We start from the raw sequence: 19,823 nt of genomic DNA, 5'->3' as shown, positions 1-19,823 counted from the left end.
GGACATGGAAAGCTCTGATTGATGTCACGTCAGCAGCTCTTGCTATTTGCTCAGTTTTTGTCATGGAGAAAGGCAGGACAAGAAGAAGACAGTAGACGGACCACGCCATGGGACTGGGGAGTGGGTGCATGGTGCAGCAGGCAGTGGGGTCCATCCACTGTCCGCTGTCTTCTAGGACAGGATAGACAAGCGGACAGAGAGGCAAGGTGGGCTTGCCTATCCACAGCGAGAAACAGCCTCGCTGGGTGGCACAGGCAGACCGAATTCATCGCCCTGTCCTCCTCTCCAGCTGGCTGGTTTCATATTTGGGTTCATGTTGAGCAACGTGGGGAGGGAGTTAGCCCTGAGCTACTTATCCTGCTGGCTGAACCTCTGCCAGCTGGCCAGCACTGGGGAAGAGTTGTCACATCTAATGTCACTCAAGTTAGGCGCTGTGCATTGGCGATGAGTCTAGACTGTCCCTGAGAGATGAGGGCCGCGAGGGTCTCGCAAAGGGACAAATGTGCAGACCTCCTGTGGGTAGGTTTTCCAGCCAAAAAAAATCCCCGCTTTTTGTATGAATCACACTAACTCTTGCAATGAGGAAGGGCAGTGGAGGAAATATGCCCTTTCTTGTGGCAGGGGCTCTTCCTAAAGGGAAAGAGTCAACCCCAAACCCATATAGGGACTATTGGCTTCTCTGGGACTTCACATACCAACAAAGCCAGACCACAGAGGGGCAATAGCAGGAGGGATCTAATCCCCAAACTTGTGCCATCAAAGTTGAGGATGCCAACCTCAGCTGGAGGCTGACACTTGCTGGAAGCCCAGCATGGAGGAGGTCCAAGCTGCAGCCCTAAGGGACAGAAAACAAGAGGAGAGACTCCAAACCTAAAGGAATAAGAGGACCTCAGCCTGGTCACAGGCAGCTCCGGTACAAGCGGAAAAAAAAATGGAGATGGGTGACTGGAAGGTCAGTTTGTGCTGGCACACAGCACCGCTGTGGTGTTGCAAAGCGTTGTCCCTCGCTTCTTGCACCTCCCTTTCCTCCCCGCCTCCCCCGAAGATTTACAACAGGAATCACCCTCCCGCAACAGCCTCTGCCTGTTCCTGCCACCAAAGTTTTCGGTGGGGAGGCTGCCAGCCCCTGACGAGGGCTATGCTTCAAGGCAGGACTTGGAGGATGCTTGCCCACCCTGAGGGCAGAAAGGGCCAGCGGAAAAGCGATGGCGAGGAGGCGATAAGACCTGAAGCCTCACCCTCCTTTGTGCGCCCAGCACCTTCGGTGAGTCACAAGTCAGCCCAAATTTACGCCCTCCAGCCAGTTTATTTTTAACCTTTTTGGGGTCGTGAGTCACGTTGCCTCCCCCAGCCCATCTGTGTATTGCTCACCACTGAGCCAGGATGAACCCAAAGACAAGAAGCTGAACGCATCTTGCACTTGATGATCCTTATGGGTCCCTTCCAACTTGAGCTATTCTATGATTCTATGATCTTTGGTTCATTGAGACTCAAAGGTGGGGTGATGTGAAGTGGCTAAAGACACAAGTGATGTAGGAGCTACATCCAAGAGGCACTAGTGACCTCCTCAAGCATCCCAGCCTCTCTAAGTAAAATTTTGGGTGATCCTTAGTTAAATACTCACTCCACAGTGCCACCACTTTGCTGCTCATTGAAGCTATGCTGGGGACAAGTTCCCCTGCAGGCATGTCTGGGACACCTGCAAACCTTCACTGACATAAAAGCTGCCACCACACGTCCTTCACCCTACATTTTTTGCAGAGGAGCCAAGCTGGGTGGCAGGATCTGTCCCTCTGCCACGATGAGTCCCCCATGACCTTGGCTAGCCAGGGTTACCGAGCCAGCAGCCCAAAGATTTCCTGTTAACGCCGCACGGAGGGCTCCACGTTTCCTTGGGATCCTTTGTGTGTCGGTGCTATTTCGGGTCCCACCTTTTTTTCTTCAGCTCCCCACCCACACCTCCCTCAGGGTGGGGTCTTCCCGGATAATTCGGAGCTCTATATATACACATGCATATACATATGCACCTACCTATATTTATATAGCTGTGCATGCGAGTCGAGCCTTTGGGCATTGACTGGACACGGCGGACTTGGCAGGAGGCTCAGTGCTATTCTTTAGGTGGGGAGAGCCTAGGAAGGGAAGGACACAGCTAACCCTCCCTCCTATTCAAAACTATTTAAAGACTGTCTGGCACGGAGTTTCTTTCCCACCAAATGCCTCCAGTGACGATCTGGCTTTACAGGCTGTGTAATCTGATCAACTTCTATTGTTGGCAAATTCATAATTGCCTCATTATTTAACTCTCCTGAAACAGTCGGTTTTACAGAAAAAGAATATCCATTTTGGCTTTTTTTTGTTTTGTTTTGTTTTTCAAGAGCACTGGGACTCGGTTTCCTTTTGAAGAACTTCTGTTCTTCATCAGCTCCTGCTCTTCCTCTCCTTAATATAATACACACGATCACAGGAATCACTGATGAAAGGCACAAACGGTGAGAGATGGCCTTTTCCAGTGCTGCCCTAGTGCAGGATTCTCCAGCACAGCATATTTATTACCCAGTGGCCTCTTATATGTAGCTGTGAGCAGCACAAGTAGAGGAGCCTTAACCATTTCCCCCCGAGAGAAAGGATGCTTTTGTAAGCACTATGCACTGGCTCACATCCTTGCTCAGCCACAACCCTCTGAAACAACTCTGGTTACATTTCTTCACCTCTCCCTGCCTCAGTTTCCCCTGTCTCTTCATGCAAGAGTGGACAGATTTCGGATAGAGGAGCTGTCTTCTTTTACGGGCTGGTCCAGCACCTTGCTAACTGGGGCCCCAACCTTGGTTAGGTGCCAGAGCAATACAAATAATTACTAATAGTAATCCCCATGGGAGTCTATTATATTATGGTTCAACTTCCTCCCAAACAATTGCTCCTCTTCCTTGCTTTGTATGTTCTTCAAAAGAAGCGGCTGCTGTGCTTTAGGGCTGGGACACCAGCCGTGGTAAACATACACCCAGCGTTCCTGCTCAGCTGGGCCTGGGCAGCAAAAAGAAGATAAATCTGATTTAAGACAATCACATTGCGGGCAGGAAAAAAAACCTGAGGGTTTAATGGAAATGGCAACCTAGCAGCACTAAACAGCGTTTATCCTGAGAAGTCCCTTAGGGCACATTTATTCACTATTTACAGGATGATCTTATTCAGAATGGCAATAAGAACAAGAAATGTCGAGAGCAGAAGTGCCCACTGGTCTCAGGGCTCAAAACATCTTCATTCAGAGAGCGGTGAGGGTCCCGACACTGCAGGAGCCCTCGGTTGAGGGAAGCAGTGATTTGCTGTGGACACATAGCTTCATAGGGTATGTGGGCCAGGCAAATTGTCCTTGTAGGGTATACAGGGTATAGGAGCACCCCAATGCCATAGGTTTAGGTGCAATATCAAACTCCTATGGGAGCTGGGAACCCAAAATATCGAGTGTCCAACAAAAGGTGGGATGGTAATGCAGAGAGGCCATCCCAAAGTGGTTTGAGCTGGGTCATGTTAGAGCACAGTAGGCTTTGGGTGGGCTCTCTTGAGGGCCTTGGTTCCTCATTCAAACAGTTAGCTTGCTCTGAAACACATGGTGGCACATGTCTGAGGAGGTTATTCCATTGCCAGGACCAGGAATTTAGGCCTACACAGCAAATTGCAAGGTGGAGAAGGAAGAAGGGTCTCGCTTAATAGTTGGCCAACTGGCCTGACTTAATGCTGACAAAGAACAATGTGCATTTTGGTCACCCCTTCCAAGATGGAGCCTGCAATGGCTTTAATTAGTCAATTAAATGTGGCTTTGTCATAGGAGATGAGACACAACCGGGATCAGCCAGCTGGGTTCTTGGCTGCTGAATGACATTGTCTTTCCAGCCCAATGACCTCATTGTTATGACTCAATAGGGGAACAATGTTGTCCACCCAGCAGCCCAGCAAGGAGTGAGATTCCTGTGTGGTTACAGCTGAGCAGAAGAGCATGGGAAGTTGTGGGATGTCACCGGGTCGGGGATGCAGCGCTTTGCACTCAGTGCAAGCAGGCTGCGGTAGGTTTTAATGGCATGGTTGCGTGTTGAGAAATTCCATCAAATCATATGATATATAATACAAATATAGCATGCAACAGTGGTCACGTTAGTGAGTTTAAACATGAAGAGACTCACTGGTTAAGGAGGAAAATCCTAAATGCTATCCAGCGGAAAGGAGAGCTTGCAGCACTTACAGCCAAGGTGGTCCGGATGGAAAAGACCCCTGCCCATGTCACCTTTTGAGCTCAGGTCTTCACTGACGTCTCCCTGCCACTGGAACCCTTCTCTCCAGGGCAGTGTCGTGCCGCAGGGCAGGCCATGGCAGGGCAAGGGAAGGGAGCAAAGGAAGCAGGAAGGAAGAAGGAGCTGCATCCCCTCCCTGCTGTTAATCATCCTCCTCTTTCTCCTAAAAGAGGCCAGCAGGTCTGCAAACCCAACGTTGGGCTCCCACCTTGGAGAGGACTCAGGGAGGTGAGCAGCAGCTCTGGGTGCAGGAGGGGGACACGTGGCTGGGCTTCATGATAATATCCAAATTACTCTGCTCCCGGGATGGTGGAGACCGGATCCTGCTTTTGGCTCAGCAGCAAAACTCTGACACGTGAGCTTGGACGTTTCCTTTAGAAAAACTGAGCTGGAGTTGTGGTGGGGTTGGAGATGGGAGAAGAAGGCAGGGACTGCAGGTCAGGTCCGTGATGGGACCCGCAGAAAGTCATCAGCAGAGCAGAGGAGAGTGAGGGAGAGGGCTCTGAACTGCGATTCAGTGGGTGCTGCTGGTTGTAATCCTGGAGCTGGGGAGTAGGTATGGGAACGGTGAGGGTGACCAAATGCAGCCCCATGTTGGGGATGTGCTACACTGGTGAAGGCTGCAGCTACCTGAACAGCTCTGTAATGTTTGCAAGTGGTCGCTGCCAAAGCAAGGCATGGCTTTGCTGCAAAAACTACCCTATTTTATGAGACACAAGAAAACCAGCATTCCTGATTATAGAAAGGCAGAACTGAAAAATTCCCACACAGACTTCAAATCCACATTTGGAGAAGCACAATCAGATGTGCAAAAAGACCCTCCTGTTGCCCTGAGCCCCGTCTCATCCTGACATCGCTGGAAATTATTGTCTGGGCAAAATGCTCCTTGACTCTGTTCAGGGCAGCTCTCAGAAATCAAGCCCTGAGCCTGCTGACCACGGAGGGAAGAAAGAGCTGAGACATCAAAAGCAACCAGCAACTTTTAGCACCACTTATTGATAACTCTTGGTAACTGATTGTTGTATTATTGCTTTAAAAACTTAAAAACTAGCAAGCCTATCTTCTCCAGATACTGCTGTCTGGTGCAAGCTTGCTCCTGGCCCCTGTTAGCTGGCATTGCTCTGCTTATCCATCACCAGTTCCCTCCAGTACCCAGATCTCTCTATGTGGGCCACAGTGTCACGGATGAGAGGCTGAAATGCTCGAATGATGCAAAACAACAGCACCAGGTCCTTTGCCCAGCAAGCTTCTGCCCATCACAGTAGCCAAATAAATAGGACACGCACGCTGGAAGCCAGGCATTGCATTTTGAGACTATGGACCCAGCAGATGGCCAAGTCCTGTGCTGCTGTAGGATTTGAACCAGCTCTCCCAAACGGGAGCAGAACAGTGTTGGAGAAAAGCAAGAAGTGCAGCAAATCCCCGTCTTGCAAACAGGCCAGATGCATGGAGGGCTGAAGGCAGCTGCGATGGGGATGAGTTACAGCAGCAGGATGTTCGGCACTGTGCTGCTGCACGCACACACGGACACTCACCCCTGGGAAGCTGGCTCAAATCTTGATCCAATCAGATCCAAAAGCTGATATTTATTACTATGAAAAAAAAATGTATTATTCCTAATCTACGTCATCAAGGAGAGGGCTCCTCCTTTACCCACTCTTGGTAGTTTCATGACAACAGCCATGGATTGAACAGGCTGGGACAATTTGCAACTCTTTGGCTTTGGGAAGTCCAGTGAGGTCCAGGTGGCACCAAGCTGCTATAACAAGCCATTCCCTACCTTTTTGGGGGACAAATGTGGGAAATCTGCCCACAGGCACCTCACACACTTCTGTCCGTCTCAGCAAAGAACAGTCTTACTGCTTAAAACAGGAACTGAGAGATCTGAGGTTCTTTCTCTGTCTCTGAAATAAATTCCTGCGGCAGGAATACTTCTACCTACTTCAGAGATAGGCTGTGAGCATCTGCTCTTGTCAGATTTGGGCAGAGTCAAAATCTTATTACCCCTTGCTCTCTCCTGTTGCTTGACGAGATGCATGCCTCTGCTCAGACCGAGCCGAAATCCTCGCAGAAACAGATTGTGGGCTGCACTTTTCTTACCCTTCCCCAAGCCCCCTGCTGCGACGAGCATCAGCCTTCAGAGTGGGAGTAAATAAAGTGCAATCCTAAACGCGCTCTCCAAAAACCAGCTTCAAAGCCAATTCACCTACAGAGGTTTCCTAGCTCTGGTCCCACTCGCCCATCCGCATTACCAGCCCCTTTTCTTCCAGTGCCTCGGGGTACCAATTTTCCCAGCCAAGACAGAGATAAACCCCAGCCCCAAAACAGCTCCTGAGCTGGATTATAAGGAAACCCTCCCTCAAAGGCCAGCTGGGCTGTGTTCACTGGCTCTGGGCAGCCCCCGGGAAAGCAGCTTACATCCCTGCATCGCTGCTGCCGCCCCCCGAGCGAGCCCCTTCCTAATCAGATTGGAGCAGTCCCGCCAGACACGCGAAACGCTCTCACGGAAGACAAAGCGTAGAGCTGCAACCCTCATCCAACAGCTCAAACACAAACACAGCCCCGAAATAGCCGGCATTCCTTTGGCATGGCTGTCCCCCAAGTATTTCTCATCAAATCCGCAAGGCACACGCAGCTTCTTCTTTTGGTGGTTTCCTGACATTTTTTTTTTTTTTTCCCTAGGAGGCTTTTTCCAGGTTTTTATCAGGACTGTTAGTGGGATTTTTCTGCATAGCTGAGAGATATGGAGAGCTGTATGCAGCAGGACCTCATCAACCACCACGCCAGAGCTTGGCTTTGGGTCTTGTCCAAAATGCACCAGCTCTCTGCGGTTCCCCCCTGACTTTCTCACCAGCAAGCATCGTGCTGGGGCTCTGTACCCATCCTGATGCCTACCCAGTTGCTCACGCCATGTCCTGCAATGACGGGAGCTTCTGCACTAGCCAGGGAGTGCGTGCAGAGGGTCCTGCAGGAGCAGGAGCTGCTGGCGGGGCCGAGTCACTTTGCTTCCATCAGAGATGCCGATGAGATGCCGTAATCTCCATCTCTGATGTGATGAAGAGAAGGGAGCAGTTCCCTTGGGGGCTGGCTGTGCCACTGAAACCCTTTAAAAACCTCCAAATTTTACCCTGCGCAGTGTCAGCTGCCCATGGCCAGACTTCATAATAGAAGCACAAAAAAGACAGGTATTTTTTTTTAAGCAGAAAACCATCTCTTTCCTTTATCAACCCATCAGTTTGGACTTCTGCATTCCCCTCCCTAAGCCTTCACAAAGGGCATTCTTAAAGGACCGTACAAAGTACACATTGACCATGAGGTCCCCTACTTCTCTTGCTGTCAACCCAACCTTACGTACCCACTTTTCACTGTCCCCCTCCCACCAGTCCTCCCTTCTTCTTGTTGTGCCACTTTCTTTGCCAGAAGAACAGCTTTTGTTTCCCAACTCGGCTGCCCTAAATCACCCCCCAGCAGCTGAAGCCATGATTTGGAGGAACACTGACATGGGGAAGGTGGACAGTGATGGGTGACAGGCTTTGTGCTTGGTTGTGCAGCCCACAGAGGTGGTTGTATTGGCCATCCTTGCCCTCATTAGGAATTGCTTAACACCACCCCACCTGCTATCAACCTTCTCCTGGTTGGAAAACTCCACAGAAAATAGGGGTTTGGGTGAGATGATAAATTGTAGGCCAGCCTTTGAGAACCACTCACCATGGCAGAGCTTCTCTGGAGCATGGCCATCATGGGATATCGCTCCTCCCAACAGCCCAAGAGGGTCTTGGCCTAATGAAACTCAGAGTGAGGGCTGCAGGATCTGGCCTGGGGGCTGAATGATGTTAGTGCATCCTCCACCTTGAGCTGGGCCTAACTGCAGCATATCGGACAACTTTATCAGCCTTAACTGACGTGTCGTAGCAGAAGCAGATGTGTCCACACCGTGGAGGTGATAACCCAATAGCTGTAATGGCTACGTGCAGAGCAGCGGTTGCAGGAGTGGCAACTGCGATCATCTTGGTGGCCACGGATGCTCTCGGCAGCTTTCTGCCTAATGAAGATGTCCTTTGAAAAGGGTGTCCTATGGTGAGGAGCTCAAGACACTGCACCAAGGATGTGTCAGTTGTCAAGATTTTTTTTTTTTTCCCCCCTTCTTTTTTTCCCCTGTGATTGTTGCCTTAAATGGCAATGTTTGATTTTTCAGGTTTGTTGGAGAAAATGCTCTCATGTTGGATCAGCAAGGAGATGCACCTAAATAGGCTGGGTGAGAGTATCCAGGCTTCACCAGGCTTTGCAGAACTGTCTATTAGTAGTGTTTTACTTTGGAAAGAAGAGGGGGAATTAAGTTTATCACTCCCATCCTCTCGAGACTCCCATGACAGGCATGCAGTGTAGATGGAGGTCCACCAGGATCTGCTGGGCTATGTTGCTCTCCTGAACACAAGAAAGATTGCTCCAAGCTGGCCTTGTCCCATTGAAAAAGGGTGTGTGCACTGCCATGGGCCACAATCCATCAGGACCAAATCTCCTCCTAATTTGTGAAAGGCTAGATTTTATCAATCTAGCACCAAAGAGAAGATTAAATATATTGCAGCAGGACTAAACCCAACCAGGACACCCAATTTTCCAGCACTAAATAGGACTGGATTTGGATGTGAGACAAAAACAGGGCAGCCAGTTAAAGGAAGCCTCATTAATTCTTCCTTTTCTTTCCTTTAATTGCTGTCTGTCCACACTTGGGCAGATATGCAGGGTACCCAGACACTAAGCATGGGGTTCTTCTGCCTTCAGTTAGACGGTCAAATGTATAAACCCCAGCTAGGCATTTAAATTCCCTCTGCAGATCAAGGAGAGACACATTCAGCCACTCCATCAATAGTTAATTCTAAGCTGCAAAAACAACTGGAAACTGGCAGCTGAAAAATAAAATTGCTTCCTCTCCCATTTTAAACAGTAAAAGTGAGTTTTAAGAGAATGACTCCTGTTTATTCAAAACCCTCAAGGGACATGAAACAATTCATTTCAGTCACTAACTCCATCAAAGATTGACGCTTGAGATTTGCTCAATGAATTGCTTAGCATTAAACTCAAAGTATGTTGAAAAGTTTATGCACTAGGTATCCAGGACCTTGGTTACCTCATATACCTTAAAGGAATTTAAAATGCTCTTTTGCATCTGTCAGTTTAACAAAAATTTCCTCTACAAGTAGAGTGATTTGCACCAATAAGCCCAAAATCAGTATTATTCATCATTACCTAGGAAGACTTAAAAATGCATAAATTAGAAATCAAAATAGAGCAGTGGCAGGCTATAAAACTGCTTAAACAAATATGTTCATAGTGTGTCCACCTGGTTAGAAAACACAGTTGAGAGGCAAGAGTGGGCTGTAAATCTCCGAGTTTTACAATGAGCAAGAATTCTGAGGAGAATCAGCCCTGCTTAAGGGATATAGCTATGAATTGTAAATGAAAAACATGATTAAAATCAAATCATTCAAATTAAGACTTTCTTCTTCTGTACTTTAAATCATGATTAAAATTCATAATTTAAGCCACATCAATTTAAATCAAAGCACCCTGCCATAAAATGAGGTTTTGAACCCTTTGTGAGGCTTTAATGAGAAAAAAGGACGTTCTCCTGTTGAATGCAGTTAATGGAGATTTATTGGTACCATTCATGGGTAGGAACTACCTTAGAAGCCTACAGAATTGCACAGACTGAGAGTCTTGAGGGCTTTTTTTAGCTGTCTGGGAAAATTTTAAGGAAACAAAATAATTTTCTATACTAGGGTGTTGTAATAAGCTCAAAACTTACTCTTCTGCAATATTCCACAGGACTCTTCAGGACAGGAAAATTTATCACTTGTGCCAAAGAGGTCAGCATCTCTCATTGCTTTTTTGGCATGGGAATTACCCCGAGGCTTGGGTGAGCGTGGAGGTGATGATCTCGAGAGCCACCGAGGCAGGCTGAGATTAACTCCTGCGTGCTTGAAAAACAGGGTGAAGGGTGTGATTTTTCACTTGCCAGCTTCACAGCCGATGCGATGCCGTGTCCCATTTCGCTCATGTTTTGCCCTGGTTGTCTCTTGGCTGGATCAGGTTTTGCCGGGAGACCCATGGCAATTGCTGGTTCATCCCATTTGCAGCACGTGCATCGCTGCTGCCCAGCTTTCCATTGCCACGTGTGATTTTGGTGTGCTTAAGGCATTGCTTTGATTTAGTATAAATTCATGTGCCCTTTGCGAGAGGCAGTGGAAAGCACAAACACTTCATAGCATGTGTCAAACCAGATCAGGGGATGGATCCGTCCGAAAACTAAACCAATATTAGAAGAAAAAAATTTAAAAAAGGAAAATAAAACGAGAAGGGGTCATTTCATGCATTTACTGCGTGTTGCTACTTTCTCCAGGTTGCCAAGAGAAACCCATAGGAACAAATTTGTATTTGTTTATTTGTTGTTTTTATTTGTTTAGGCTCTGAAACCAAATCAGGTCACCAGCAGCTAGAGAGTGGGAAGAGGGCTGAAAAAAATGCATGAATAAGAATGCTGGTTTTGGAGTCGTGCAGTTGCAGCCTGGTTTGAGGATGCTCCTTGTTAGCTGGCCTAGTACCTGGTAGAAAACTGGCTTCCCTTACCTGTGCTATGACATTTCTTCTGTTGCTTAATAAATTAGAAAAGTCCAACAAGGACAACTTTAACTGCTTATTTAGTATATATACATATTTATATATATATATACTATATATATATATCCAGGACCTTGGTTACTTGTCCAGTATATATATATATATTCCAGTATAACCACTGCTAACTGGATCCGTGCTGGGGAGTACAGTGCATCGTTTTAACTTCTCTGCTTTTTCTCATAGTCAAGGCATCCAGTATCTTGATAAGCAGCATATAATAGTCACCCTGAGAGCTATCCATTTTCCACAGGCTGCAGCAGTATCATTTAAACTTTTCCGTTTTTTTTCCCCATTTGCGTACGTGGTGGAATGTCTTATCTCACCCTCCTGCCTTTAGACTCCAGGGAGGAGGAAAAAAAAAAAAAAAAAGTGGTCTTTGCTATTAGGTTTCAAAGAAGGACTTTCTCAAACACAGTTTCTCTAAACCCTTCTGCAGAGTCTTTCAAGTCCCCTTTGTCAAAGTTAGAAATCTGGCATTTTCTCTTTGCCTGTAACTAGCAGAAGCCACTTAGAATAAATGTCTGACAAGGTTGTCTCCTCATTTCTCTACAACAGGTTTAATATATCTTTAAGTACTTCAGCTTAATAACTCTAAGCCAATGTCTACCTCCTCCTCCAGTTAAATTTACGAAAATCAATTAAGGCTGAGAAAGAAAATTTCAGCCTTTGCCTTTAATAACTAAGGCCTTATTCTTCCACTGCAAAATGACCTTCCTCCTCCCTTTCACCAGTTTCATGAGCCTTGTGGCATAAGACCAAAGCCCCCTGCACACAGAGCTTGTAAGACAGAGAAAAAGCCGCTGGATTAATCCAATTTTTATTAAGGATGCTAAGAATATGAGCCAGACCTCAAAGCAACATCTAAAATAGGACTAACTCTGAAATAAAAAATTACCTTTTCCATTTTGGAGAAGGTTTTAACGCAAATCCTATCAGCCTATTTCTAAGGCATCTGTCCTGCACCTGGCTTCCAACACAGACTTGGTTTTTAAACCCAAAGACCGTGTTCTTCTTATCTGCCTTTCCATTTTGCAGCCTTTAGGGTGGAATCCTGACCCACCACCAAGAAGTTCTTCCAAATCCTGGAATCCACATTTTTAGGCAAATACAGATACTGCTATGCTACATAAGGGTTTCCAGGGGCAGATCCTGGACTTTTTTTTGTGTAATGTCAGACCCTGTTGGGGAGCATGTATGGAGACAAACATCTGTAGGGGCCAAATCATCCCAAGACATACCTGAATTTTCTTCAGGAGGTGCCCCCCTCTCTCTCTCTCCACTAACAGCAGCTGGATTCAAGGACAACTCAGCTCCAACCTTAAACACCTGGGTTAAGTATCTGCACCTACATGGCATTACCTTGAGTCCTTCAGTGGGAGGAAAAAACAACTTGCCCACAACTGCAGAAGAGCTGGCAACACCAGGACTCCCGATTTTCCCTTCCTTTGCAAGACAGCTCATCTCAGCTTGCCCAAACCAGAGCCCATTCTCTTTCTGCTGCCACCCAACCCCAGCACTACACCAAGACACAGGACCTGGGATATTACGCAGAAGCGGAGCCGTGCTGAAAGCCAAATCTCAACCCAGCATGTTGCCTTCCCACAGCTGGTTTATTGCAGATGCACATCTAAAAGCAGGTGCTTCAGTGAAGCCGAATTCTGGTCACCCAAAATAAAGGGTCATTCCCCTTCGTTACCTCTTCTGCTCTACGTTGGGCGTTAAGGCATTACACTGAGTTAATTTTAATAAGTCATTTGCATTCTCCCTATCTCCTTGCAATACTTTGTCACCAAACTGTCACCGGCATCTGCTGAGTGCTCCTGGCCTGCAGCCAAGCAAGCTGTGAGACGTACGTTATTTAAGGGACAGAAAAGGTGCCTGCAACATGCAGAGCAGCGTGCGCTGCAAAGATGCAAAGGATTGCAAAGCAGCCACATTTAGTGATGAGAAAAACTTCATCGCCAAGACCTGGGACCCAATAAGCAAATGATCAATGGAGGATATTGGTGCCTTTGGGGTTTGGAGCAACTTCACTCCATCTCTTGAAGAAGAGAGGATTTTTTTTCTCTTTAGGGTTGATGGGACATCCTGGCATTTGCTGTTTCCCAATGGCTTTCAGCAATATTCAGTACTGAAGGCTGACTCTGAGACACACTATGGCTCAAATCAAGTGAATATGTGCATGCAACCCTCAAGAACGTCACCCCAAATAACCCACCACATAGCTTTGCACTCCCAGAAGGCAGTAACATTACTCTTGGCATTTTCCAGGACTCCCCCAGGCACTCATTATTTCTAGCACTATTTGCAATTCAATGCCAGCAGCTAACTTGAAGTGGGTTAAGTCAGCCTCTAAGGAACCTGTCCCTCTCCCTTGGCTGTGGAAGGAGGTGAGGACACTGATACCCATCACCTGGGAGTTTAGCTAGAAGAAAAATACCACCCCATCAGCATGGCTCCAAGTCGTCACATTGTAAAGGGGTAGAAATGAGCAGTGCAAAGTCAGTAACTCCTCCTGAATCACAGCACAGGGTCGAGCTCCAAATTTCCTAGGTGTCATGATAAAAGCCCTCTAAATGTGGCTTGTGACTTCTCCCCTTGCAGCATCATGAGGTTGCTCCTGGCCGTGGAAAGCTGTTGTTGCATTGCAGCCCCCTGCTCGCCATCAACGAATAGTTGATGCTATTTGTACCGCAGCAGCCCCGGAGACACCAAATGAGAGGATCTCCCCATCCCTGAACACTCACCACATGGTCTCTCCACCAAACAGCACGTAGTCTAAGCAGACACATGCAAAACAGAGAGAGAAACTGCGGCACAGCCAGTCCTTTAAACAGCATTTCAGCTCTTCAGTTCAGAGCAGCATATCATATGTGATTTTTGTACAACAACAAGGAAGATCATCTTTTTCTCCCTAGCTCTGCCTACCTTCTCAGGCAGGGCTGTTTAGCTCAAAAGTAACATGGTTTTGGATATAGGCTAGTCCCAATGCTTAGGCACCCCGAAACTGGAGCTGTGATACAGGCAGAGCACATCCCTCCTGCCTCCACTCAGTTTTAAGTGGATCTACATATTCCCGAAGGACCTCCGGAGCAAAACACCACGAGGCTTCAGCCCAGCGCTACAACAGACAAAGACTCAATTAGAGCTGTCAAAAACTGATGAAGCTCGGACAAACTGTCCCTGTCCCTCCCAAATAACAAAGAAGCAACAGGAGAAAGCACCTCACCCTGGGGCGTGGGACACCATCACGCCAGGCAGTTCGGGGAAGAAGACAGGGATTTTTTTTGGTTAAGCCCCAACGGCACACGGAAAGGGTTTTGGGGGACATGGGTGGTGCATCCCCAAATCCCAGCAAGCAGTAGGACCTGCAAGACCCCCCCATGCAGAATCAGGCTCGAGCCTGGTTGTCTCACAAACTGCAAGAGAAAGACTCAGTGGATTTTCCTGGCAATCCCAAGACCAAAGGCACTGCTCTCTGCAACGTGGACTGTTCGCTGAAACCCTGGGGGTTGTGGTGAACTCAGAACAGGTATCTGGAGAACAACAAATGCCAGATGACTGTATGTATCTTTTACAATAAAAAAAAAAGAAAAAGCAAAGTTTGGTCGGGAGCTCTCTGTGAAGAAAAGGGCAGGCATTGCAAGAATTCAGAAACAACATCCTTAGGTGGAGATTGGCCAGTTATGGAAGAAGCTGTGCACGTAAACAGGTTTTTTGACACGGAAGTTGACAGAAGCATGTGAAAACGCTTCGGAGGGTTTGCGAGATTTCACATGCCTGCACATGGGGAATGGACCAAACCGGGCTACCCGGATTCCTGCAAAGTTCAAACCCTCTCGTGATGTTCAGCTCTTGGCAGAGCTGAGGGTGGCCGTCTGTCGTGCAAGCGTGCTGTTGGGCTGGGACCAAGACTGAAGGTGAGACGGATACTCAGGCTCACAACCTGCACGTTGTCTGCCTATGCGTCGCTCCCCATCGGCTCAGCAGCTGGGAGGGAGGAATTTCTGCACACCCACGGGTCGGTTGTTTGCTACGTGCTTGGACCACCTGGAGATGTAGCTACTGACGGAACCTGGGCTTGGAAGTTGAGCCCCCCCCGTAGCACAGAGCAGCTCAGCTGGGTGTTGTGGTGGGATCTCACCTCCCCAGGGCATCACCCTGTACGGATGAAGCCCCACTTGCTGCATCCCCCCCAGCCCCACGGAGCATCGGGGGGGGCTCTGGGTGCTGCGGTGGGTCCTTGGGGACAGGGCAAAGGGGCTATCCAGTCCAGCAGTGTGGAGAAGGGGGCCAAAATTCAAGGCAGGTGCGAGCAGGTGGGAGGGATGCGGTCCTGCACCTAAACCCCAACACCTTCTCTCTGCTCTCGTATGGTGTTATAACACCCAGAATAACAGGGGGGTTATTGCACAGCCTGAGGGATCCTCGCTGGCTATAATTAACCTCCATCAGTCCCAGTGGCCTGAGCCCCCAAACACCCCAGAGCTGGTGTCAGCAGGCTTAGGTCTTTTAGAGGGTGCAGATGGGGAGAGAAAATGCGTGATTTATAGGGCAAATAATAACCAAAGCGCAACCCCAGCCTCCCTGCAAATGCTGAGAGCAGATACTTCCAGCCGGTCTCCCATCACCGCCGACATGAATGATCACCAGCCTCCTCATCATAAGCCTTTAAAGCAACTCTCTGGAATTAAATCAGTGTATTGCATGGTTCCAGCTCCTTTCATCCAAGGATCTTCAAGTGCTTTACAAATAATTCGTTAATTAAGCCTTCTAAACAGACCCATGGGGTATCATTACTGTATCTGCTTTGCCACTGGGGAATCAAAGCCATTGCACTGCTAAAACAGCTTGCAAAAAGGTTGCAAAAATCTTATCGAAGTTCCTCCAACAGCAAATACATAAGAAGACACGCTCCGCTTCAATGCTGATCCTAAAACTCTCTGGTTAACAATTTTTTTCTCTTCCTGTAGACACGGCCCCAACTGCCTGCTCCTGCCCATGTCGAGATTAGTATTCAATGGATAAAATGGATTTTAAAAAATGCACATCTTTGACAGCCTGTCTTGGACAAACACAAACTCCCAGTACCAGGGAGCCAGAGCAGCTCTGGGAATGAAAAGGGGTGTTTTGGCAACAAGGATTTAAAACCCATCAATCTGTGGTTAGCTTTGAGCTGAGCAAAGGGTTGATCTCTGGTAAAACCCCTTCCTGCCTTTTTTGCCCCCAGGACACGTTTGAGTGGTGGCTCTTTTTAATCATCTGAGGATAAAAAGTATCAGTTTTCTCTTCCTGATGTAATTTTGCTATCATACCCCCTGTGGGATAGAAGATCTAATATGGGGAAAGAATAAATAAAATGAAGTGTCCTGTGAACACAATGTAATGGGTAACTCTGAGCCCCTCGCAAGCTGGTTGAATTTAAAGATGTTTTGTGCCCCATGTCATGTTTGCTGCATCTCTTGTACACACTGGCTGTGCCTTATCTGAGGCTGTTTTTATTCTGATTTACGACAGGAGAAATTAGGTGGGATCTCTGCAGAATCAGAGGGTTGGGATGATATGAACCTGGAAGCCAGTATTTCTAGCAAAACAGCCGTACCCCAAATAGCTGCTTTTAAAAACTTCAGCAACCTTGGGCTCAATTCTGCTCTGCCCCACACACAACATTGTCACCTTCTTCCTCATGACACCTAAAAACACGCTTCGAAAACCTAACTCTCTGCTCACCCACCCATTTCACATCCAATTTAAACAGAGCAAATCACATGGGCTCCATCCCAATTACTATTTTTTAAGATACCAAAAATCTTACAGTTTCACTTACAAACCCAACTTCTTCCATTTTAGGGGGTAAAAAAAGATGAATTTTAGGCTTTGAGTAGCTCAGATGATTGCAGCAGATACCAGCCTCAGAGTTAAGCACTGCTGGGACTCCAAACCCAAACACCCAGCAAAGAGGGATGCCTGTTTTGGCCCCTAAGGAAGAAAATCCTGGTGCCAATACCCAGGAAGCAACATAAAAGGGCCTCTTTTAATAAAGGAGCTTATTTCAAAACTTAAGAGCAGCAACAAATGGCAGAAAACACTGTTTTGAAGGATTTAATCAAATAATTTCAGAGAAAAATGTAATAGGATCACTTGAGAGTGCTATAGAAACAGGTGCCCCCCCATCCTCCCCCTAAAAGCCTGTTTTGTACCCATCCCAGCATATTTATCACCCTGTTTTGAAAAACAGAACAAAACCTTCTGAGAAGGCAAAGTCAGCTAAACTCAGCTACATTCTGGCCAGCACAAGAAAAATTGCATTAGCAGCTCCTACTTTATGCCAATATTAATGAGGCTGAGGCTTCTTGGCTTTTAATGGGAAGAGAAATCTTCTCTTTTAAAGCCCACCTTGGCATCAGGGGGAGATGGACCTGCTCATCCACCAAGCCCCAGCACCGCAAGTCCCGAGAGGAGCAGGAAAAAACCAAGCAGGCAGAGATTTCAGCCAGACCTCTGTGAATTCACCCCATAGTTAAACCTCCCGGGCCCTGCCTCCACTTGTGCTTTTACCTCCGGAGCGTCGCCCAGCTTTTGTTACCTTGAATAAAAGCACATTCAGCTCAGCAGAGGCTCTGCTGGGAGACGTGACCCAGAGCAAGATTTCACCTTCTCTTATTTTATTTGATTTGATTATTTCTTTTCATTTTCATTTTATTTTATTTTCCCCCTTCCTCATCTTCCTTGAATACAGCGAGGCAATACCCCACTCCTCTACCTTTATTCACTTTTGAAACAATCAGTGCATTCCCTTTCCCCACTACTTTTCGGTGCTGTTTATGGCCATCTCTCCAACAAAACACCCCGCCAAAGAACCAGACGTCCCGCTTTATCACCCACAGCCCTTTCCACAGCACCCTTAACTATCGCAAGACCCAAGACACTGTTTCCACTCCCAAACCTCCCTGGTGCGATGCGTCCCTCACGGGTCTACAGCTGCCCCACACCAAAGGGTCTCCAAAAGTTTACCCTTTTGCCAACTTCACCATCACCTTCCATTAGGGAATTGCTGTCTCCCACCAGTTTTTCCCCCCTCTTTTCCCAAGCCATCTCCACGAACAAGGGGCGAGGGCTCACGTCCGATACGTGCAGCACCTGGCGCGCCGGACCGTTGCGAGAGCGGCCGTACCAAACCGAACCCAAGGTTCCCCCCTCTTTGCTGGATGGGACCCCAAAAGAGGGGCGTGCTTTGCACATCGGTCTCTCAAGAACCCCAAACCCCTGATCGGGAGTTTTGCGAAGGCGGGTGAGGGATGAAGAAGCGGCGTGTTTAGCTGATACCGTCGCATAAAGAAACAGAGCACTGCGGCTCTTTGCGCCCCAAGTTGAGCTGCCGTGGACGGTTTGATGTGCTTAGTTTCTAAATAAGAGGGTTAATCACCCTGGATTCAGAAAGCGGGTGGGCACTCGGCATCCCCCAGTTTATTTTCCGCCTTTCAGCCCGATTTGCTTCAAACTAAAGTGGAAAAATAAGAGGGTGGGGGGAGGCAAAAAGGCGAAAGATGCTTGAAAGGTGGTGGTGGGGGGGGGGGACCCAGCAAGGCGAGGGCAAAAAAAAGCAAAGCAGCTAAGGGTGGGGGGAGAAGCTGGCACTTACCGAGCAGCAGCAGCAGCAGCAGCAGCAGCGGTGCCCGCATGGTGCCTCGGCCCGGCCGTCCCCGCCGCCGCTCCCGGAGCTTTTTCTCCCCGGCGGGGCGGCCGCTGCCCTCCCCCGGTTTTCCCGGTGTTCCCGGTCCCGTGTGTCCACTGCGTGTCCCCCCCCCAAACCCCAATTCCCCTTCTCTCGCTGCCGGGGGAGGTGCGCGCCGGCCCCGACCCGCCTCCGCCTCCGCCCGCCCTCCCCGGGAGGGAGAGAACGGGGGGGGTGGAGGGAGGCTGCAAGGGATTTGGGGGGGTCGTGGGGGTGGGGGGGGATTTGGGGTTCTCGTCTGCATGGGGGGGGTGGTTGGGGTGGGGGTTTGGGGGGGGATTTGGGGTTTCTACCTACATGGAGGGGGGGATTGGGGGGGTTAGTTGGCATGGGGGTTTGGGGTTCCCACCTACGGGGGGGATTTAGGGGTTTAGTTGGAATTGGGGAGGTGGGGAGGATTTGGGGTTTTTGTTGGGATGAGGGTTTGGGGGGATTTGGGGGTTCAGTTGGAATTGGGGAGGTGGGGAGGATTTGGGTTTTTTTGTTGGGATGAGGGTTTGGGGGAGGATTTGGGGTTCCTGCTTACATGGTGGGGGGATTTGGGGGTTTAGTTGGGATGGGGGTTTGGGGTTCTCACCTAGATGGGGAGAGGGATTTGGGGGTTTAATTGGAATTGGGGAGGTGGGGAGGATTTGTGGTTTTCATTGGGATGAGGGTTTGGGGGAGGATTTGGGGTTCCTGCTTACATGGTGGGGGGATTTGGGGGTTCAGTTGGAACTGGGGAGGTGGGGAGGATTTGGTTTTTTTGTTGGGATGAGGGTTTGGGGGAGGATTCGGGGTTCCTACTTACATGGTGGGGGAATTGGGGCATTTAGTTGGGATGGGGATTTGGGGTTCCCACCTACGTGGGGGTGCAGATTTGGGGGTTTAATTGGAATTGGAGAGGTGGGGAGGTTTTGCTTGGGATGAGGGTTTGGAGGGTATTTGGGGTTCTCAACTGCATGGAGGGATTTGGGGGTTTCATTGGGTTTGAAGGTGGGTTTGGGGTTGTCATCAGGATTGGGACTTGACTGGTGATGGGATTCCTCCCTGCATGGGGGGAGATATGTTTTTTTGTGTGTGTGTGTCAGGATGGGAGGTGTGGGGGGAATTTGGGGTTCCCACCTACATGGGTGGATTTGGGG

General features: G+C 48.5%; 1 protein-coding gene across 5 annotated transcripts in view; it reads right to left on the bottom strand.

Annotated features, from left to right (window-relative positions):
- The window catches only part of PODXL (podocalyxin like), a 45,974-nt gene extending 27,208 nt beyond the window's left edge, over positions 1-18,766 (bottom strand). For 4 of the 5 annotated variants that reach the window (XM_069801542.1, XM_069801543.1, XM_069801545.1 and 1 more), the window contains exon 1: positions 18,607-18,766. In XM_069801542.1, coding sequence (XP_069657643.1) covers positions 18,607-18,646 — 40 coding nt within the window. In that variant the 5' untranslated portion in view covers positions 18,647-18,766. Of the gene's footprint in view, positions 1-18,602 lie in introns of all 5 variants that reach the window. The other variant, XM_069801544.1, reaches the window with a different exon arrangement.
- Between the last annotated feature and the right edge of the window lie 1,057 nt (positions 18,767-19,823).

The sequence above is a fragment of the Haliaeetus albicilla genome, chromosome 14, assembly GCF_947461875.1.
Source record: "Haliaeetus albicilla chromosome 14, bHalAlb1.1, whole genome shotgun sequence".
NCBI lineage: Eukaryota > Metazoa > Chordata > Aves > Accipitriformes > Accipitridae > Haliaeetus > Haliaeetus albicilla.
The sequence above is the reverse complement of the archived record's forward strand: the minus strand, read 5'-3'. Positions and strand labels throughout refer to the sequence as shown.